We start from the raw sequence: 19,119 nt of genomic DNA, 5'->3' as shown, positions 1-19,119 counted from the left end.
TAGGGTGCAGAAAGGTCAGGCAGTTGCTTACTTATTTATGACAGTCTTAAAATCACTTATGTTTGTTTTATATGGTACTCATGAGAGGGGTAGATACTGCATTTGAAAGTATGATGTATTCAAGTACAAAACACTGCAGTGTTGAGCCTTTTTAATATTTTAAAAAATATTTTTAACTTGATTGTTTGTTCATTGTACTCCTTTGTTTTCCCTTGAACTTTGAAACTGTAAGGAAGGAGAAGACTTCTGCCTTTATGATGGAGTTACTAATTTTTCTGTAAGTCTTTTTACTTAGCTACAGTACAAACATTTTGTAGTGATTACTTCCTTGATGTATGAAAAGTACTTGTCCAGTTCCTTTTGTAACAGGATTGGTGTTGGATTGCATAAACTATGATTTAACCTGTAGAGCTGGCTAAATTTGTGTTCCTGCAATCAAAATTCAGAGCCATTTTGTCCATGTAAAGAAATGGGTGTTTTTTTCTATATTCATAGTGTATAAGTTGGTCTGTAGCTGAACTAATTAGTTTTAGTCAGTCCTGACTGAAAAGGTATTGAAAACTAGTTAAAAAATTGTTATTTAGGTATTTTGCTTCTGAAAACCAGTAGAAAATTCTGTACTAAACTATTTTGTCTCTATGTTGGTATTTTCTATGTTAGACTAGCTAACTGTATACTTAACTTGCAAGTTTTTGTTCAGCTGTAAAACATCTGAGAATTTTAAGATCAATTTGCCCCTTCTTACATTTTGCCAGAATTAACTCTTGTAATTATGGTGACTTAGATTGTTTATACTGCATAACTGAGTTACCAGGCAGATACACACCATTCCGTACTTTTCTGGGACAGTTCATATCTTCAAGATAATCTGTTTCAAATACTTGAAGTTCTGCTAGCAGTGTAAATGTGAAATAGCAGTACAAATATTTGAACATGTTAAGATGAAAGGTCATATACTTCAAATAGCGGAAGTGTCTGATCAGTTTAAAGTTGTAACTTTCCACCATGTTTAAAAACAAAACAATCCACAAAGTTAGAGGAATATGTGAGTGTTCAGTCAGAAAACATGGGGAGCTTAAGCTGTGTTTGTGTGTCACTCAGTGCTGTTCTGGGAGATTGCCTGGTTCTCTGTCACACAGAACAAGGGACTACTGTTAGTTTTATAGGATAAAACCCATGAAAAGAAAAAGCAAAGACTAAGCCCACTGACTCCTCCTCCTCTGTTAAGCACAGAAGTACTGCTTGCTTTTACACCTTCCTATCGCTGTGTTCAGCATGAGGGGATAGTGTACTTCTTATGTCTTGGTGGTGAGTAGGGTTGCAGAAGGAGAACAGATCAGATCTCTAGGAGCTGATAGAAACCAAGTGAAACTAGGAAAATGTGGTATGAGGACGGAACTGTGTGGGGATTATTCACATAAGGGTAATTAGTGCTGTGATGCTTTAGTGATTAATGCTGAGGCTGGTCAGGAAGGATGTGCTTGATAATGTGAGTCCTGATTTGGTGGAAGGAGAGGAAAAGAAGAGGCAAGAGTTCAAACTGCTTTAACACACTGATATTAAATTGTTTTGGAAAGTTGCTACAGCACCCAGTGCTATTCCAAAACAAATCAGTAAATTGCTGACACAAGTATGCAGCAGAACGGAAGTTCTGGACTCTCACAGTACCTTCCCACTAAAGCTAACAGTTGCAAGGTGAGACACTGCTATATCACCTATGTGTCCTTTTATTACCAGAAAATACAGATAGCACTCTCAAAGTAGCCCAATACCTGTTATCCATTTCCTTTTCTCTGAGGAATGGGACATAGTGTTTGACCTTTAGTTGACTTCATTTCTTGGCAAGTTATAGGGATAAAGTAACACTTCTACCTTGAGAGGTTGGTTGCTTATCCTCCAAATTTTATTGAGAAGTTTAGACGTTTGGTGGGTTTTCTAAAAATCCCACTCTGTGTATATATGTACAGTCTGTGTGCTTTTAAGAAGATATGTAACATCAAATCTGCAAGTTAGGGTTCCTAAAACAAATTTCTTTTTTAAATATTTAAACTGCTGATATTGAAATTGTTATTATCAGCCTGTTATCATAGGAGGATATCTTCAGTCAGCAGTGTAATAGATGACTATAGAACAAAGTAAATAATCCCCTTTTTTGGCTTTCAGATTGTTTACATATGCGGCGTTACAGCAAAAATATGATGGTGAAGATAGTGTTGGAAAGTATAAATCTAGACTTGATTGCTAAATGAGTTTCCTGGGTTTTTGTTCTGGAACTTTGGCTTCTGAAAACCATATGGTACATTATCAAGTTCCAGCTTGCTTTGGTTTCGCCTTGCTGCTGAAAATCAAGCCTAGAACTGCAATGTGTTTCATGGTCTTTTCATCAAAAAGAAAAAAAAATACATGTTAAAAGTTGTTTAACAACACATAATATTATAACTGTTCTCACTTTCCATCACTTTCCATATTGTACTGTTTTCCTTTCTTTTGTCTGTGCTTTGGTTTCACAGAACACAGAGTATGTACATGGCTGCTTCTGTTCTTTTTGGCTGAGTTGGTTTTGGTTTTTTGGAGGTTTTTTGTTTTGTTTTGGGTTTGTTAATTTGTTTTTTGTTTTGTTTTGTTGTTGTTTGCTGTTGGTTTTTTTTACTTCCCCTTTGGCTCTGTTGAATTAGCAGATATGTCTGACTTGTCATTGTGGAGGTTCATTGAAGTTTGTTTTAGTTGACAATTATTCTTCCACTCTTCAGTGACTTCATAGCACTGAAACACAGCAGAAGTGTGTTCAGTGGAGCCATTGGAACTCTTCAGGCATGCAGTGCTTCAGTGCCAGCTTATGGAAGCTCATTATCAAGCTATATTTTTCCCCAGGATTGATTAGTACTTATGTCTAACAACCATCACTGCAAAATACATAATCAAACTTACATGAGGCATTCTATATACAGAAAAATATTTTCCAGGAAAGTTTTTTCTGTGGTTGTTGGCTATGATTTAAAAAAAATGAACAAACAAGATCACAAAGGAAAGCTAAAAATATGTGACTTTTGATAACACAGGGTTAGTAGATCCTTCCTCTATCTGACTTAATGATATTTTTAGTTAGGAAGGGTGAAGTTTTTCTTAGTTAAGTGTGAATTTTTTTTTCCTTAGAGATCAGAATTTTTTCCAATTTATTTCAACTGTACCCTTGATTGCAGATGCATTGGAAACTTGCTTTAAATTTCCTAGAAGAAGCCATCATCCTCAGCAGAAAGTGGGGATTCAAGATTCTTTGATGTATAGTAATGTATGAATACTGTGCTGCTTTTGTTGAGAAGAAAGCAGCACAAATTTATTGCACAATTTATACTACCATTCAGATACGTTTATTTTAATATTTTCTGTTTCAAAATAAATGTAGAAACAAGAGTGAAGGCCGTGTTGTTCATAGACTTTTCCACTTCTATTTGGTATGAAAATTTATGGGATGAGGCATCCTCATAAGACTTTTCAGTAATCATCCTTTCTCTCTAAAATGTCTGTTTTCATGCGCATGATATGAATCCTAGATTAATTTTGGTCTCTGATACAGTAGAGTCCTCCCAAGATACTTGAGGCTTTCAGCCCCTGTTGAGGTAATCTTTTCAGAAACTGACATTTGGGAGAATTGGATGACACATGAAAATTGAATTTCAAGTCAGTTAGTCACTGTAGGTTGTTAATACAGTCAATGGGGAGAAATAACCATGTCCAGAAGATGATCCCTTTCATGGTGTACAAAGGTGACTAAATATCTGTACTTTTTTTTCCCCTCTCTTATTTTTGAGGTGAGAAATGTAAATTGCCTGGAGCTATAGGCATTGAGGTAGCTTGGTTTCTCTATGCAGTCTGTTGCAAATGGATGTCATTGCTGGGTCTGTGTGCTCATCTGTCAACAAGGTTTGGAAGGGTATAGTTATGCCTGAACATTGTCCAGGACTCAGGCATGTCCCCATCTCTCCCCTTCTTTGTGCCATGGGACGCTTAATGCTGAGTAAGCCATGACCTGAATGCCAGACTCCAAGACCTACAAAGTCACCCCAAGTGCTTAGCTATGTTTCTGCAAAAGACATCTCTTGCAATCTCTCTGTAAGTTGTGACAGAAATGTAAGTACTTTGCAAAGTCATATTTTTAGTTACAGAAACACTGCTCTTAAAATATGTGAGAATTACACACTTGGCTAATAAGTTATCTGCGGTACATCCTCTGCTAGCTCAAACCTGTTTTTTCCCTAGGAAGTATTTCTTCCTAGGGAAGGAAGACAGTGGTCTCAGTAGCAGGCTTTCTAGAGTTGTGGCCAGTTCCAAACCTGTCAGTATTTTAAGAGGCGTTTGGACAATGCCCTTAACAGCAACTTGGTCAGCCCTCAGTCAGTCAGGTAGTTGGGCTAGATGATCATCATAGGTCCCTTCCAACTAAAGTAGTCTGTCATATTCTATTCCCCAGGGATTGAGAATTTGCCATAACTGGGTAAAGTCCATGAGCCCTCAGCATGTTACAGAATTAGACACGTTATGGAGCAGCCAGAATGACATTCTCTAGAAACAGACTCGGACTACAGTTTATACATTATAACAAAAAATGGTAATTGGCTTTATTTTTTCTCCCTCTCTTTTTGAAGTAGAGGATAAAATACATGGGAAAGGATTGGGTTTGTAGAAATTTCTCCCACCAAGACCTTGGTCCATTAGTGACTAAGTCTTTCCAATCTGATTTAATTGAGATGTATCTTCTAATTTCTCTTCCAGCTCATGTTTGTACTGTCACAGTGTTTTGACATATGGTGTTGTCCATATTTATACAAAATTGGGTATCTACGGTACTTTTTAAGGTAAAAAAGGCTACTTTAGAAATTATATTGAAATTCTTAACATCTGATTTTTAAAAATTAAATGCTCTTTTTAATAACTAGAAAGCACTGCTCTTCTTTTGGCATTTCCTTTTATACTGAATCTAGGGTAAAAAAGTTTGGCGCATCCATCAGTCTTAAATATTATGGGCTTTTAACTTGCTATATCAGCAAACAGGAATCTGAGCTGTCAGAAGCAATGTTAGGAAATACAAAAATTCTGTTCTAGTGCGTAATACATTTGGACTGTTGCAAATAGGCAGACTGATCAGGGAAGATGCCTGCTGAGGGGACTAGCCCCTGTGAAGAATCAGCTGAAACCTTAGCCCTTGTTAGCCATTTGCTATGCAGTGTGAGCTCTGTATGTCATCCGCTTGCCCTTAGCATTGTGAAACTGAATTCCTGGGGACTTCAAACAACAAATAATGAAATGGGAATCATCTGATTGAAGTATTACAGTTTTTATTTTTAAATGTTGATATATCTAACCACTGGCACGACCAGATGCCTCAGAATGTTCCAGAGTTCAGTGACTGCCCCTAACACTGCTTCCTTCTGATTCCCTGTAAACATGGATTAGCTTAAAACTTTAAAGCCCAAATGTTTGTCTGTTGTATTATCCAGGTTCCTTGAAACACTGCTGTTATCCTTATGTTTATACTTTTGCTGATTTAAAGATACAATAGTGGTATTATTTTAAGTAGCAAATTTTCTCTGCACTATCTGCTAACCACAGACTGTGTCAATGCTAATGAGACAGATTGGGTTTGCTGGAAATGAGGCAAATATAAGGCAAACTGTGAGAACTGAGAATGCAAAAGAGAAGAGACAAAGAAGAAGAAAGTAGATCAAAATTGTAATTATTTCTTAATACTAAAGAATGAGACAGAGGCTTATGGAATGTACATCAATTGGCACTGTTATTTGTGGACAGTAACAGGTCTTGAACATTTGTCATTGACATTCAATTCAGAATTTAACATTTCTCTTTTACTGGTTCTTCTCAAAAAAATTAGTATTTTTACAAAACAAGGCTAGAAATATCTTTGCCTGCCCTTCTCAGTGGTCAGCCTTTTCAGCTGTTCATCTTCCACATGAAAAGAAAGGGGAGAAACACAAGTACAGTAAGAATTTTTAAAACTTTTCATAAATAAATTTGTTTTCTAGGATAAAAATGATCACCTATTCTTGGATCTTTCCAGCCTGCCATTCTGCAAAAAGCAATGAAAGTTTATTGATATCTATAATTTTTGAATGCCAGTGCCAATGAACATCTCACCATCTTTCCAATCTCTGTTTCCAGTTGCTTCTAGGGATATTCTGTTGTCTTAGCACAGTCAGTGGTATGATCAGTGGCTGACAGTATCTTGTAGCAATGGTTAAATTTTAAATATTTACTGATTTGATTATCTGTTAGCTGCCTTTTAGAAAAATTGTGCAGAGTTGCTTGGTCTGTCCTCTGAGAATGCAGGCCTCAGAAGCACGTCACTGAAAAGATGGTTTCTTTCACTTTTTCCAAACATGCAGCTGCTGTCTGTGTAAGCTGAAATAGTTTGGATTGTATTTGTTTCTTTCAAAATCCCATGCATGTAAATTGCTATTGCAACGTATTATGTAGCAATTAATTCCATATGGATTTTCTCCCTGGTCCTGAAACCCAAGATTTGTTAATGCCCTTTACTACCTGTATCTTTACTATGCCTCATAAAAAAGTTTTAGGCTCTGTATCTAGAGCAGTTAGATCCTTATAGTCAGTACTAGCAGATGCTAGGGCAGAGAATTGTGTAGTCATGGGAAACCTGTAAACTGGAATTTGCTCAAATAAGTACAGTGGAAAATACAAGTTTTAGAACTTTGGTGTTTAAGAGTGTTGCATTGTGTTACTTGGACAAAGATCAAAGTCTCAAGAACACTTCTATAAGTAATGGTGAGAAGCCTGGTTTTGTCTGTCATTGATACTAAAACCAGAAGATAATTTAGGGGAAAAAAAAGAAAATTCTAACATTTCCTTAGAGAGAACTGAGAAGTGTTGTGTTCTGAGTCTACCATGAATTTGTCTGGTGCAAAGTTTAATCTAAAGTTTTCAGAACTCTTTATTGGTTAGTAACCAATGTACATGTGGAGAGAGGAAGATTTTATTAAGTTTAAAAGAAGATGGGAGACAGAAAGATCTTTTGAATGGTGACTTTAAGAAATAAGTACTTGGAAGTAATACTTCATGACCATGAAATTCATAAGTCTTTGGCAATTTAAGCAATTTAAGGTACTGTTTTAATTTAGCTTTTATTACTGGTGTCAGGTGTTCCTATTTAATAATCATTACTCTGTTACATACGTCTTTTGCGTTTTTCCATTTAATCTGTTTTTTAAGTGATATTGGGATTGATTATGGAAAAGAGTAGTTCATAGCCTCATTAGCCTTGTTATGATATAAGCAGCAGATTTTGAGCATAAAGTCAATGGAAAAACAACTTGTGCTGTGTTTTTAACTGACATCACCTTAGCTCAACCACAGATGTGATTCCATCTGGCAATTTCTGTGCTGCTAATGAATAACAACACTCAAGTCTTGCAGTATTCTTTGATCCAGCAGCATGTAGGAACTTACAAATACTGTTGGACTAACTCTCCAAGTAGGAACTCTGGCATAGGTGAGGTGACCAACCCACAGATCACAGTACATTGGTGTGGGAGCCACAGCAGTGTTAATATCTTGAGTCTGTTTCTAGTGATCCTTGCTCACTGGACCACACTCTGTGGAGCCAACCCAGATGTAATGATTTTCCTTGTAACAAAAGGTGGGTGGGAAAAACATCTGCTTTGAAAACTAAAAGTAGCTATTTTTAATAATAAAATGACACTTTATTGTAAATAGGCTGAAGCTTTGAGTCCTTTATACATAAGTGTCTGTGTCTTTGTACACTTATTTATTACTTTTGAAGACATTAGACATTAGTAATGTTAGAATTTTTTTATACCTTAGATGATATTTAATCTGTAATCTCATGTTGTTGCATTCCAAATACCAAGACAGTTTCAAAGCAGTTTTCTGTATCTTGTCTGCCTATGGCTTACGACTTAAACTAGTGCTGCATGAGTGGTATTTGAAGTTATTTCTCACCAGAAGAGAGGGGTGTGTGCTTTGCCCTGTGTAGCTTTCTTCATGTGAGGGTGTGCCAGTGATCCCCTGCTGTTGTTGGGATTAAAAACCACAGATGTGAGGTTGCCAGAAAATTATATTGGTTATTTTCAGTTTAGCTCTGAAGTGGAGACTAATAGAGGGAAACCATCTTTGTCAGCTATCTGAAATGTCTTTATTATTAATATTTAATAAAAGGTATTCCTGTCTGTAGTGTTATTTAGGGGAGATGTATGTTAATTTAAAAGCAAAGTTCAGAAACATACTTCTTTCTTTTCAAGTCTCTTAGTAAATGCACAGTATAAAGTAGCACAGTGTTTGAGAGAGTGCATTAGAATCCAGTTGATTATTTCTTTGCTGTTTCTTTTTATTGTTTAACAAAGTATTTTTTTTTCTCCCTTCTTTCTGTCTTGAGAAATGAAGTCATAAACTGTATTGTAGATTATGAAGTCAGAAGTTGGTTTGTTCTGAGTTAGTATATCCTATCTGGGAATCAGGAGGCTAAATTAAAAATGCAGTTATAAAATGGCATATATTTGGAAGCTTTGTTCTCTTAAACCCGAACCTTCTGTTGACTGACGTTAGATGATCCAGAAGCAGATGCTGCAGCAGCTATTTGTTGATTTAGTTGCTATGGTGACATGATACATTCATGTACAGCAGGAAGCTCACTGTACGTTGGCTAATTTGATAGGAAGGAAGGCTTGAGGTGGGTATTGCTGACTATATTGTTAATTGATCCTACCTTTCACATCCTGCCTCCACATGCTTCGTGGATGCACAGCAATAGAGGAAAGCGAAGGGGGGGTTCTCCTGCGTGGCGTTCAGGTTAAGGTGCCCTGTGAACAGGAGGGGGGGCAGTGTTCAACACATCTCCGAAGATTACCTCAGTATTAAGTGAATGGAACAGATTGGAGCAGCCGGAGTGGTGCCTGTTGAATCTTCCTTCATCCTTTATCACTGTGGTAGCACCAGTTGAATGAGAGAAATAAAAGGATGCGAGCAACAGTAAGTCCAAGTGCTAAGGCTTTTGAAATGGCTTATGAGATAAAGCATGTCACTAATTAACATCTTGATTGGAACTATTAGTGGAGACAAATGTAGTTGTTCCGAATACATGCCCTAATGACAGAGCATAAATGTGGCTCTGCCTGGAAGTTGTATTGCATTATATCCACCCTTTTCTAGAAATACACCCTTTTATAATATTGTTGCAGACAGACTGTTAAAGGTACAGTGTACATCTTACAAAGAGCTTGGCTGTATCACCTTCCTAATAGGTTCAGTGTTTTAACATTTTTTGAGGTCGGAATGACCAGGAGTATTAGCTACGATGTTTTCCTAAATTTGAAAAATATTCAAAAATTAATCTACCTTTGTCCTTTTGGGTAAAAATCTTCTCATTAGTACTGAGCTAATTTCAGTTGCAGTATTTTTAGACAAACCACTGCTGTCTTTTTTTTCATGTTGATTTGTATTAGCAGTGCATTTAGAAGTATGATTTTGGTGAAGTCTTTCCATTTTTTGTGATTGCTGACAATCTTCTGCTACTGACTCAGCACCTATAACCATATAATGCTAAATACAGATATTTTAAGATTAATAATAAATAAAACAAACAAGAAAACCCTGCCTACACCTGAAACATTCTTTTCTTTCTTAGTAAAAACATTTCAGAAAATAGTATTGTTTCTGCCTGTATAGAAATGGTTTGTGATTCTGTTATCTATAAATTGTGGTATTAAAGGTCCTAGCAAACATTTTGGAACACTTTACCCTCTTGCTTTTTCGGAAGTTTTTTTGTAACAAAAGAACCCAAAACTCCCCTACAACCCCAAAAAACACACACATCCCCAAAAAACACACATTCCCCAAAATCACTCCAGAATGAGGGAAAAACAGGACTCTGCTTTTTAGTACTGTTGTTTTGTTCCAACTTGTAATCTTTCTTGTTGTACAGGAACAGTCTCTTACTATATAGTCACACTTAAGTGTGCTTTAACCACAGTTTGTAATGTAATATACTCATATTTCTTCATGTTATATATTTAATATTAGCAATTACTGACATTATTGTACCATGTTCTTAATTCCCTCCCCCCTCCACTTTCTCCTTCATATCTTACTTCCCCACAATTTTTGTATTTTAATGTGTATCCCAGGCTAGGAATCATCTTTGTTGCTTAAGGATTGCTTTGTTTGTTTGTTATGATGTTTTTAGTGATAGATCTATTAGCATTCTAATTATATATGTTCAGAGGCTTTTAGCTTGGTTGGAAAATTTGTCCCAGATTTCACTCATTCTGGAGAAAAATGTCAATTCAGAAAGCGCAACTAACTTCTTTTACAGGAAGAGACAAAGTAACCCTTTCAGTTCCTTTCCCCTTCTTTGTGAGGTGGTGAGTGGCTGGGGAGAGAAGGATTCAAAATACCCCTTCACATTGAAATTCAGTCTGGTTCCTTTGTTTTTCTTGTCTTTGTGGCTGTAGACAGTGCTAACCTAGTTCTCATGTGGGTATATCCCACAACTTCACACATGACACAGATGTTTAGTGTTTTTTGGTTTCTTTAGTCTCAATCAGGGTTAAAAAATTTAACCTTTTTCTTTTCACCTTCAGGAGGCTGATAGCCTTGATACCAAAGGATGGGTTTGAAAGCCAAGATGTTCTGGAGACAGAACAAGTTTGATTTATTTTTCTTTATTGCAAATACAAAAAACTTTTTCTCATATCCCAGTAACTCAAAAATTATAGTTTCAATTTTTCAGCTAACACTTAGCTGTTTTGGAATAAACCTATGAATATGAAAGTTAAAATTTTAAATGATGTTTTGTATTCAGTAGCTAATAACTTCTACAGATGGAGAAGCTTTTAGGTATAAAAGCATTTATTTGGACAGCACAGTTTGTTACGTGCTAGAAAATATTTGAAAATTCAGCTGTAAATACAAAACTTTGGTTAACAAAGTTTTACTGTATCTGACTTGATTCTCTGGATGTTTGTGCTGGCTTAGAAGAATCAGAAACTGTTTCAGTTAGTCCTGTCCTTTTAGAAATACAGGTATTATTTGAACAGTGGCTCTAAAACTTGTAATATTTAATATCATTATGATGTGGTAAGGGTAAGTTAAACTCTCTTCCCTAAACCTTATTCAAATCTGATTTGCAAAAAATTCTCCAGATTAGGAAGATCCTCATAAATTTATAGAGCAGTGTGAAGAAGAAGGTTAACAAATATCTTAATTCTGGATCTATTTTGTTTCGTGTCTGAGTGAAAGAGTATTTAGTATACTTCTAAACACCATCATTTGTTGTCTGAGTGTTGAGTTGTTTCATTGTGGGGGCTTTTTTTTGGGGTCTTGGTGGTTTTGGTTTATATTACTTTGGACTAAATTTAAGTTTTTAGAACCTAAACAATAAATTAAGAGTATTATTAATATTTTGAATATGTAGGTTTTTTTTATCAAATAAAATCTCCTTTGCCTTATTGGTCCATTACATGTATGTAATTGATAGAAATGGCAAAATAATTTGGAGGTACTAGTTTTTGAGTGGCTGTATGATGTGTATTTATTTGGGGAGGAAGCTTTGCTCTTTAGCCTTTTAAATTTTAAGACCTGCTTTTGCCCACGTATAATGGTGAACAAAAGAGAAATGCATCCAACTTGCTGGGAGATCTTTTGAAATTATCTTTTAGAGCTCTTTGATTTATTTTGTTACTTACTTTCAGTTGTTTTGGTTTTTTCCCTCCGTGGGGACAGAAATAGTTTGCACTTTTAATTGTGTTTACAGTTTCTGCTATGGAAAGATACTGCCTTAAAACAGTGAAGCTGTTAATGCTTAATGATTAGTCCTAATCTGTTTTTGTTTTCTTGCTCTGCAAGTCTTTCACCTCATCTAGGGTTCTTTTTGGGATTAATCCAATTTTGATATTAGTATTTCACAATGATGTACATAGTTTTATGTTTCCATCTTTCTTACTAACCTGGCAGAGACCAGTTATTAATTGTGCAAGGGTATTTATAGTTTGCCACTTTTTTTCCACTGAAAGTACCAGGGAAGCTTTTTCCTTCATGTTGCAATGTAAATACACATTCATGATGGTGCCACAAGTCTAACGCTGCCTTTCTTTTCTATCAGGTAGCTGAAATTATTTTGAAACCTGTCAGTCTCCTGGTACATCACTAGTTCTGTTAGGAGAATGGACTTTCAAGTAGAGAAGCTTGTAGAAGTATGTATCTTACGGAATAAAGGGTTGGTTTTAATTGTTATTTCAGTGGAATTAATGGGCTTTTTGGCCTTGACTAGTGTGCAAACAAACATATCCAAAACAAGATTAGTTAACTCTGTATTCTAAATTCCATTCTGCCCTCACTATACTCCAATGAAGAAATAAGTGAACTGTCTATTCAGATGGCACGAGCAAAATCTTAGGTTGCTTATGGAAGTATTCTGTCTACCTAATGGCAAAGATTAGTAAGATACAAATCAGCTATATTTTGCATTGTTGCTGTTTTGCTTTTGAAAGACACTGCCATGACTATATTGGCAGAGTGAAATACCTCTGAGGATCTTATTTTGGCTTCTGCAGCCTCTGCTTCTTGCCAATAAAAATTACTTCTAGATCTATGTGGAGATAAGTGTTAACATATGGCCTTAAGTTTTTCCTTTCTTTGGAGCAGCCTGCTGAGCCAAGGTGGCTGCAGCTCTGCCTTGCACAGCTTTCCCTTCCACCTTTTGTTGCTTGCATTCTTACAGGGGTTTCTTTATGACTCCAGCCATTTTTATCAAATTCATTTCTTTCATGTTAGAAATAAGCTGAAGACTTGAAAAATACATTAAACTCCTTTCCTGGTTCAGTCTATAGAAACATCCTGTACTTTTTCTTGCAGATAGTGAAGAGTTTTACTGAATAAAAAGTAACATTGAGCATTCTCCTCTTTGAACATTTGTACTTCCATTGATTCTTTAGATGCAAGATCTAAATGCTTTCCATCCTGCTAACACTGATGTAATAAATCCTATATGAGATCTTAAGATATAATAATTTTAAAATAATTGTGTCTGTTAATGGTAGTATGTTCAAGTCAGTGTCACATATCTCTGTAGGATGTGATTATACTACTTCAGTTGCTATAAAATTATATTCAATTTGTAATTCTTTAGAGAGAGAATTATTACAGAATAGTTTTATATAAGAATTGTTTCATTCTAAAAACGTATTTGCCACATCTGACCAGTTCAAATTGTGATTTAAGGTGAAAAATAGATTTTCAGAACCACTCAAGAGTGTGTCCCTTATTTAGTCCTTCAAAAAGGCCAAATATTGTAGTGCTTTTTCAGGATACTGTCAGTAATTGTTTACATATTAGTAATTTAAATGTGCTCTGAATATTCATAGAGACTGAGGGCAATTGTTGTAAAACAGGTCAGTTTTAATAAATCTTTTCTTGCAAACTGCATAGTAAGAGTGATTTCAGAAACAGTTTTCAGTTGTGCATGGAACTGAAAGTTCTATGTTTTGCTCAGGACTACTGTAGCATATTCATTATTGCAGGTGCCTGTTCCAGCACCTGGGAATATTCCCAGGTACTGCTTACTTTGCTAATGTAGATGTGGCTTTAGGTATACCACTGATGTGGTCAAAGCAATGTAGCAGTTTTTCCAGGAGAGATCAGAAATATTAAAACCCCTCAGTTTGCAGACTGGGTGCAAGGAGATGGGAATTACCAGGACTTAAAAAATATTGAAGGAGGTGGATGAAGTTTATTCAGAACTTTTTTTTCAGCAAATCCCACAGCAGAGAAGCTAAGGAGCATGTAATTAGTAGGTTTTAAAATGTCTAAAACTAAAATTTCGGGAACTTACTGCCATAGGAGATTGTGGAGGCAATTCAAGTTGTAGAATTGCAAGTGAACTTAAAGAGTTTAGCAAATGTATGGACAGTAAGAGATATGGACTGCAGAAAGTGGCCTGGCTCACATACTCTCCTTAAACAGCATCTCAATTGATATATTAGAGTCAAAGCACTTGGCTAGATGGACTGCTGACCCGTACCATCAGGTCATTTCCTATGTTCTTGCTTGGCTTCAGCTTCTGCCTGAGTTCAAACAGCAGTTTCAGGAAATACACACTGAGCTTTCTAATACATGGCATTATTAGTTTTGTTAGAAGGCTTTTTGTTAGGAGGTCTTTGCCAATCAAGACAATTAAATTAAACTACTACAAAGCTTAGTATGTTGCTCATTTCATTTGGATTTCTGGTCTAAAGTAGCCTATATAGAATGAATTAAGTACCATTGAGAAATGTGAAATTTCACTTCTAAAACTGACAGGGGTTTTTTGACAAGTGATGTTTCAAGTATTTCAAAATTTAACCATTTGGTGGCCACTTTTTTATTTATGCAAGAACTGCTTTTATCATAAGTGTGTATCTGCACTCTTGTATTGTCAACTTGTATGCTAATCATTGGAAAGAGATTTTGTATTGTTTCTTATCAGGAACTGTATTGCGGTCATGTGGATCATTGTCCACAGTTTAAACAACTGTTCAAAGGATACAATTTATAGTCACAGTGGAAATTACATAGAGCTAGTTGACCTAATACTCCTGTTTCTTAATGGCAATGCCTAAACATGTTTTGAGATAAAAATATATTGTGTCAAAATTCTGATAGCATTCAGAAATTACACTCTTACATTTTATTAGGTACCATAATAGTTGGTTGTGCTTTAAAAGTGCCTGTATGACTCTAGAACTTGTACCAAGGCTTCAGTATCCTAAGTTCACATTATTTTGTTAAGACTGTGAGGTTCTCAGTTAATGTTTTGTTGATCTAGTAAGTGAAATAGCCCTTGAAAAGTGCCCATACTAAGGATGCCTCCCACTGAGACTGACACATCACAAATGAGGTCTTTTTCTGAGTATCATAGTTATCTTAGAGGAGCAGGCAAAGGACAGAATGTATGTCAGCCTTTGGGTAGCAGAACTTTAGGTGCTGCAAGTAAAGCAACAGAATTTGTCATAAAAAGATTGAGGCACAGGGAGAGGCTGAACCATCAGATTTTTCCAAAGCTTTTCTCTTAGTTCAAGCTAATTTGAATGTTTTGCCCAGAAGAAGAAGGGAGGACAAGATTTAGAATATTCAGTGTGAAAGACTCAGGCTCTGGTTTTCAGAAGTACTGATGTCAGGGTGCATGAAATAACATGTTGGCTAATGGGGTGTGCAAGCCTGCACAAAGGCACCTCGAGTGAGATGAAAGAGCTATAAATAAGCAGCCCATAGATTTGTTTTTCTTTTTTTTTTACACCTAGAACATGATGTGTGTAAAATCAGTGTTACATTTTCCTTTAGAGAAATTTTCTTGTATCCTTGACTATGTACTGCAGACTTCCATTAGATAAGGGGGAACTTCTGTGAATGACTGTCAGTCTTTTGTACTCTTTCTTCCAACCAGAAAGGTACCAGTCTCTCTCCATGGATAGCTTTAATTTTTCTTATTTAAAATCATATCTGCTGAGGTGCAGAGTGTCAGAAATGCCCTTCTCACAGCTGTGATCACTCCATGGGCTTGAAACCACTTTTGGTCATACACTGCCCCAACACAAAGACTGTTGAAAGCAGCAGTTCTCGGAACTTCTGAAATTTCTTCATTCCTGATTCAGAATCTCTTTTGGCACACTCAGCAGCATACATAGCCTACCTTGTAATAGTTGTAAAGTAAAAATGTGAATGCACTACATAAAAGCAAGGCTGAAAGTGGGACTCAATGAAATACAGTCAGGCATCAAGTAGGCTAATTGTCCATTGACAATTGGAAACTCTATTTCCTGTTTCTGGGAATTGAGATCTAATTAAACTGCATTAAGTTGGTGAGTCTCCCCACCCTTTGGATTGGCAGTCAGATATCATCAGAGATGTGAAAATCTGATGACATCCTGAGTGTCAAAATGGTGCTGGACTCCATCAGATGACCTGTGGCTGCTGCAGAGCAGTGCCTGTCTCACTGTTGCACTGTGGCTGCCATGCTGAGCCTTTAGCTTCTCAGAGCAGCTGTGAAGTGAGCAACAAAGATGCTTACACAGGAGAAGCTGATTCAACACAAAACCAGGAGGCACAGGGCCCACTTGCTGCAGTTGGGCCAGTGTGTGCATTCCCATGCTCAAATCCACTCTGCCAGCTGGAGCCTCAGGTTTGGATGGCCTGCAGCAAGAGGTCTGGGGGGAGAAAAGCCAGCAGGTTCCCAATACAACATTATTACCCAGATTATCAACCTCAGACACTTAGAATAAATAGGAACAACTGGGTATACCAGTCAACCCACATTCCCTGTTACTTTAAAAGCAGGAGTCAAGGACAAGCCAACACCTTAAAGCTTTTCTGCTTCTCACAGTTCATATGATGGTGACCAGGAATACTGAGCTGAGAATGGTACAGATTGACATGTCAGCTGTAGCCAGAATGGCTCCTCCCAGGAGTTTGGGCACCTAAATCAGCCTAAAAAAGATGGGCAAATGTAGCTGTCCAGCCCACACATAACAGATGGAGAGACATTCTCATGTACCATGAAGCTCTTTTTTTGTTTTTTTTTATTCCAGTCTAAACTTCAGGCTAAAATTTTCAATTGTTGCAGAGGGAAGAGTATATCAATGAAATATGTCTTTAAAAAGATGGAATCTGCTTGGAGGGACCAAAAAATAAATTGTAAGAACTCATCTATTCATATTTTTCCTCCTTCATCACATGCTGAAGTTGCTGATAGCCAGTGGTTAAAATGCTACCTTCAAATACTTCAAAATAAACTCTGGCAATACAATATTTTCTGAAGACCTTTAAGTCTTCTTTGAAATTAATTGCTAAAATCATCTTGTTTGGATTGTATTATGAATGCTAACTCTTAGTTAGAATTTTGCATTGAGCTATATTTTAGAAGATCTGGAAGATTTATTGGCGTAATAAAATGTAAATATTGATACAGTTCATTGTTTTTTCTCAAACAGCCTAAAGCTTCTAGAGCAATCATGTGAAACAAGACAGTATTTTTAAAGTGCTTGCTCAAACCTGAGCTAATCACATAATCCAAGCTTGAAAGTGTGATTATCTATCATATCTCATCAATGTGTTAGTGTTAGAAATTAGAACTTGCCATCTTTAATTTGTGAAATTGCTCCACCAGAAATGGAAGAATTCATATGATTTCTGCGATTTGCATATCCTTTCCTTTATCTCTGGTATTCCTAAAATGAGTAATACTCAAGTGTCCAGTTCTGGGGGCTTTGGTTTGTTGGTTGTGTTTTTGTAAACATGAAAGATTTTATTTTCTTTTGGCAGTTTAATGACGTAAATTTCTGGCCATAGCGCTCAAGAGTTGTGTTTATAAATATTTCTTTCCTTCTGATTTGTAGAGGGAGGAGGACATAAGCTCTATTTAGATGTGTGCAAGCAGACTGAAGAAAGTTCTGTCCAGAAAAGAAATTTTAAAATGCACCTGCTCTTCTACTTTTTAAAGGTGTTTTTTTTTTTCCTCCTTTGTTCATAATTTTAGCTGAGTTTTTCATGTTTACAAACTTCTTTTCCTCACAGAAGAGCAGGTTTCAAATAAAAATACAGAAACCTAAAATGGTAACAGACTTCTGCTTTGGTGCAAACTTTATCTGTTTATTTTGTCTGCTGTGTACTTTGCTGTCATTTCTGCATTGCTTGGGTTTACAAAATTAGGATAACCAGCTTTTCACAAATAAAATTATACATGTTGCTTCATGATGGGCATCTGGTGCACTTACTCTGTCATGACTTCTAATATTTTTTTAGCATTAATGAATGTGCAAATATGCTTGGGTCATGTAAAGAGGAACATGACACACTATTTTCCTTGTGTTGAAAACTGTTTATCAAGTGGTTGATGTCAAACACTGGGAATTCTAGGCTTCCTTCTGAAAGTTTACGCAATGGTTTGATTAATGTTGGAGTTAATTCAAGTTGTTGAAATAATTTAAGCTGTACAAATAGCTTTTTAATTTTACCAAGCAGTTGAGAAAATAAAATTTGTACAGGTACTGTTTTACTTAATTGTTATTCTTTCCTTCATTCTTTGAAAAATGTTTGTTTAAAAATATCTGTGCTTGTTCTTGCTGTTATTTCTTTCTCTGTGGGATGAAGACAGCAAGAAGTGTGAATTGAAAAAGAATGTATTTACTTACCAGAACAAAAGATTGCTTTTTTCCCAGTAAAACTTTTTTTTTCACATACCAGACTTCTGTAACATATTCATGTGTAATGGTTGTAAACACTTTTTTTATTTTTAAGGTTATTCTTGTGCAAGTTAATCCAGGGGAAGCATTTACAATAAGAAGAGAAGATGGACAGTTTCAGTGCATTACAGGTAAAGTTGATACATTTATTTTAATATTTTCTGCGTCTGAATCAGAATTAATAAAAGGCAGTTTGTGATGAAAGTAAAATAATGACAGAATTTATTTTAAATGCAAGAGCTGTTTAAAGACCTAAAAGATTATATGCTAAGGATCATTGGGATTTAGATTTTACTGCCATAAACCAAGTACTTTTTCTTTCATTGTATTAGATGAAATTAAGTTTCGTGGGGAGGAGAAGGGAGGAACATTTTCAGATTGCAAAGCAAACACGGAAAGGTTGTTGTAGCAACTTTTGACTAAGCTTATTTATTTCACAGACCTCAAATTAAAAGCTGCAGTTGTTAATATGGCTAGAGTTTACTTTGTTTTATTCTATGCCATCATGTAGACATGGTTTCCCTGTCAGTTATCCCACCCAGTTTCTCATTATCTCTGGGGGCCAAATTGCATTATTTCTGAGTTCTAGCAAGTGCAGCTTCAAAATACAAATGTTTTGTCTAAGCATAGCATCCCCTTATGCGATGGGCAGTTTGGATGATGTTTTCTATTCCAGATTAATAACTACCAGTTAAGTGTATCGAGAAGGTACTGTGAGAAATGAGCAATCAGCTATTGGTGCTGCATAGAATACCATTTTACTGTGTTGTAAGAGAGTACCTGCAGATTCAGCTTTGGGGTCACATTTTTGCTTGTCATCATCTGGGCCAGTGAATCCTTGAATCCTAACTTTTGGGTT

At 36.1% G+C, this 19,119-nt stretch overlaps 1 protein-coding gene across 4 annotated transcripts in view; it reads left to right on the top strand.

Annotated features, from left to right (window-relative positions):
• Positions 1-19,119, top strand: part of FNDC3A (fibronectin type III domain containing 3A) — a 112,631-nt gene that overhangs the window by 20,342 nt on the left and 73,170 nt on the right. For all 4 annotated transcript variants that reach the window (XM_062487698.1, XM_062487696.1, XM_062487695.1 and 1 more), the window contains one exon: positions 18,316-18,391. In XM_062487698.1, the coding sequence (XP_062343682.1) occupies positions 18,316-18,391 (76 nt within the window). The remainder of the gene's footprint in view (positions 1-18,315; positions 18,392-19,119) is intronic.

Source organism: Cinclus cinclus, chromosome 2 (assembly GCF_963662255.1).
Source record: "Cinclus cinclus chromosome 2, bCinCin1.1, whole genome shotgun sequence".
NCBI lineage: Eukaryota > Metazoa > Chordata > Aves > Passeriformes > Cinclidae > Cinclus > Cinclus cinclus.
This window is presented reverse-complemented; position numbering and strand designations above follow the sequence as displayed.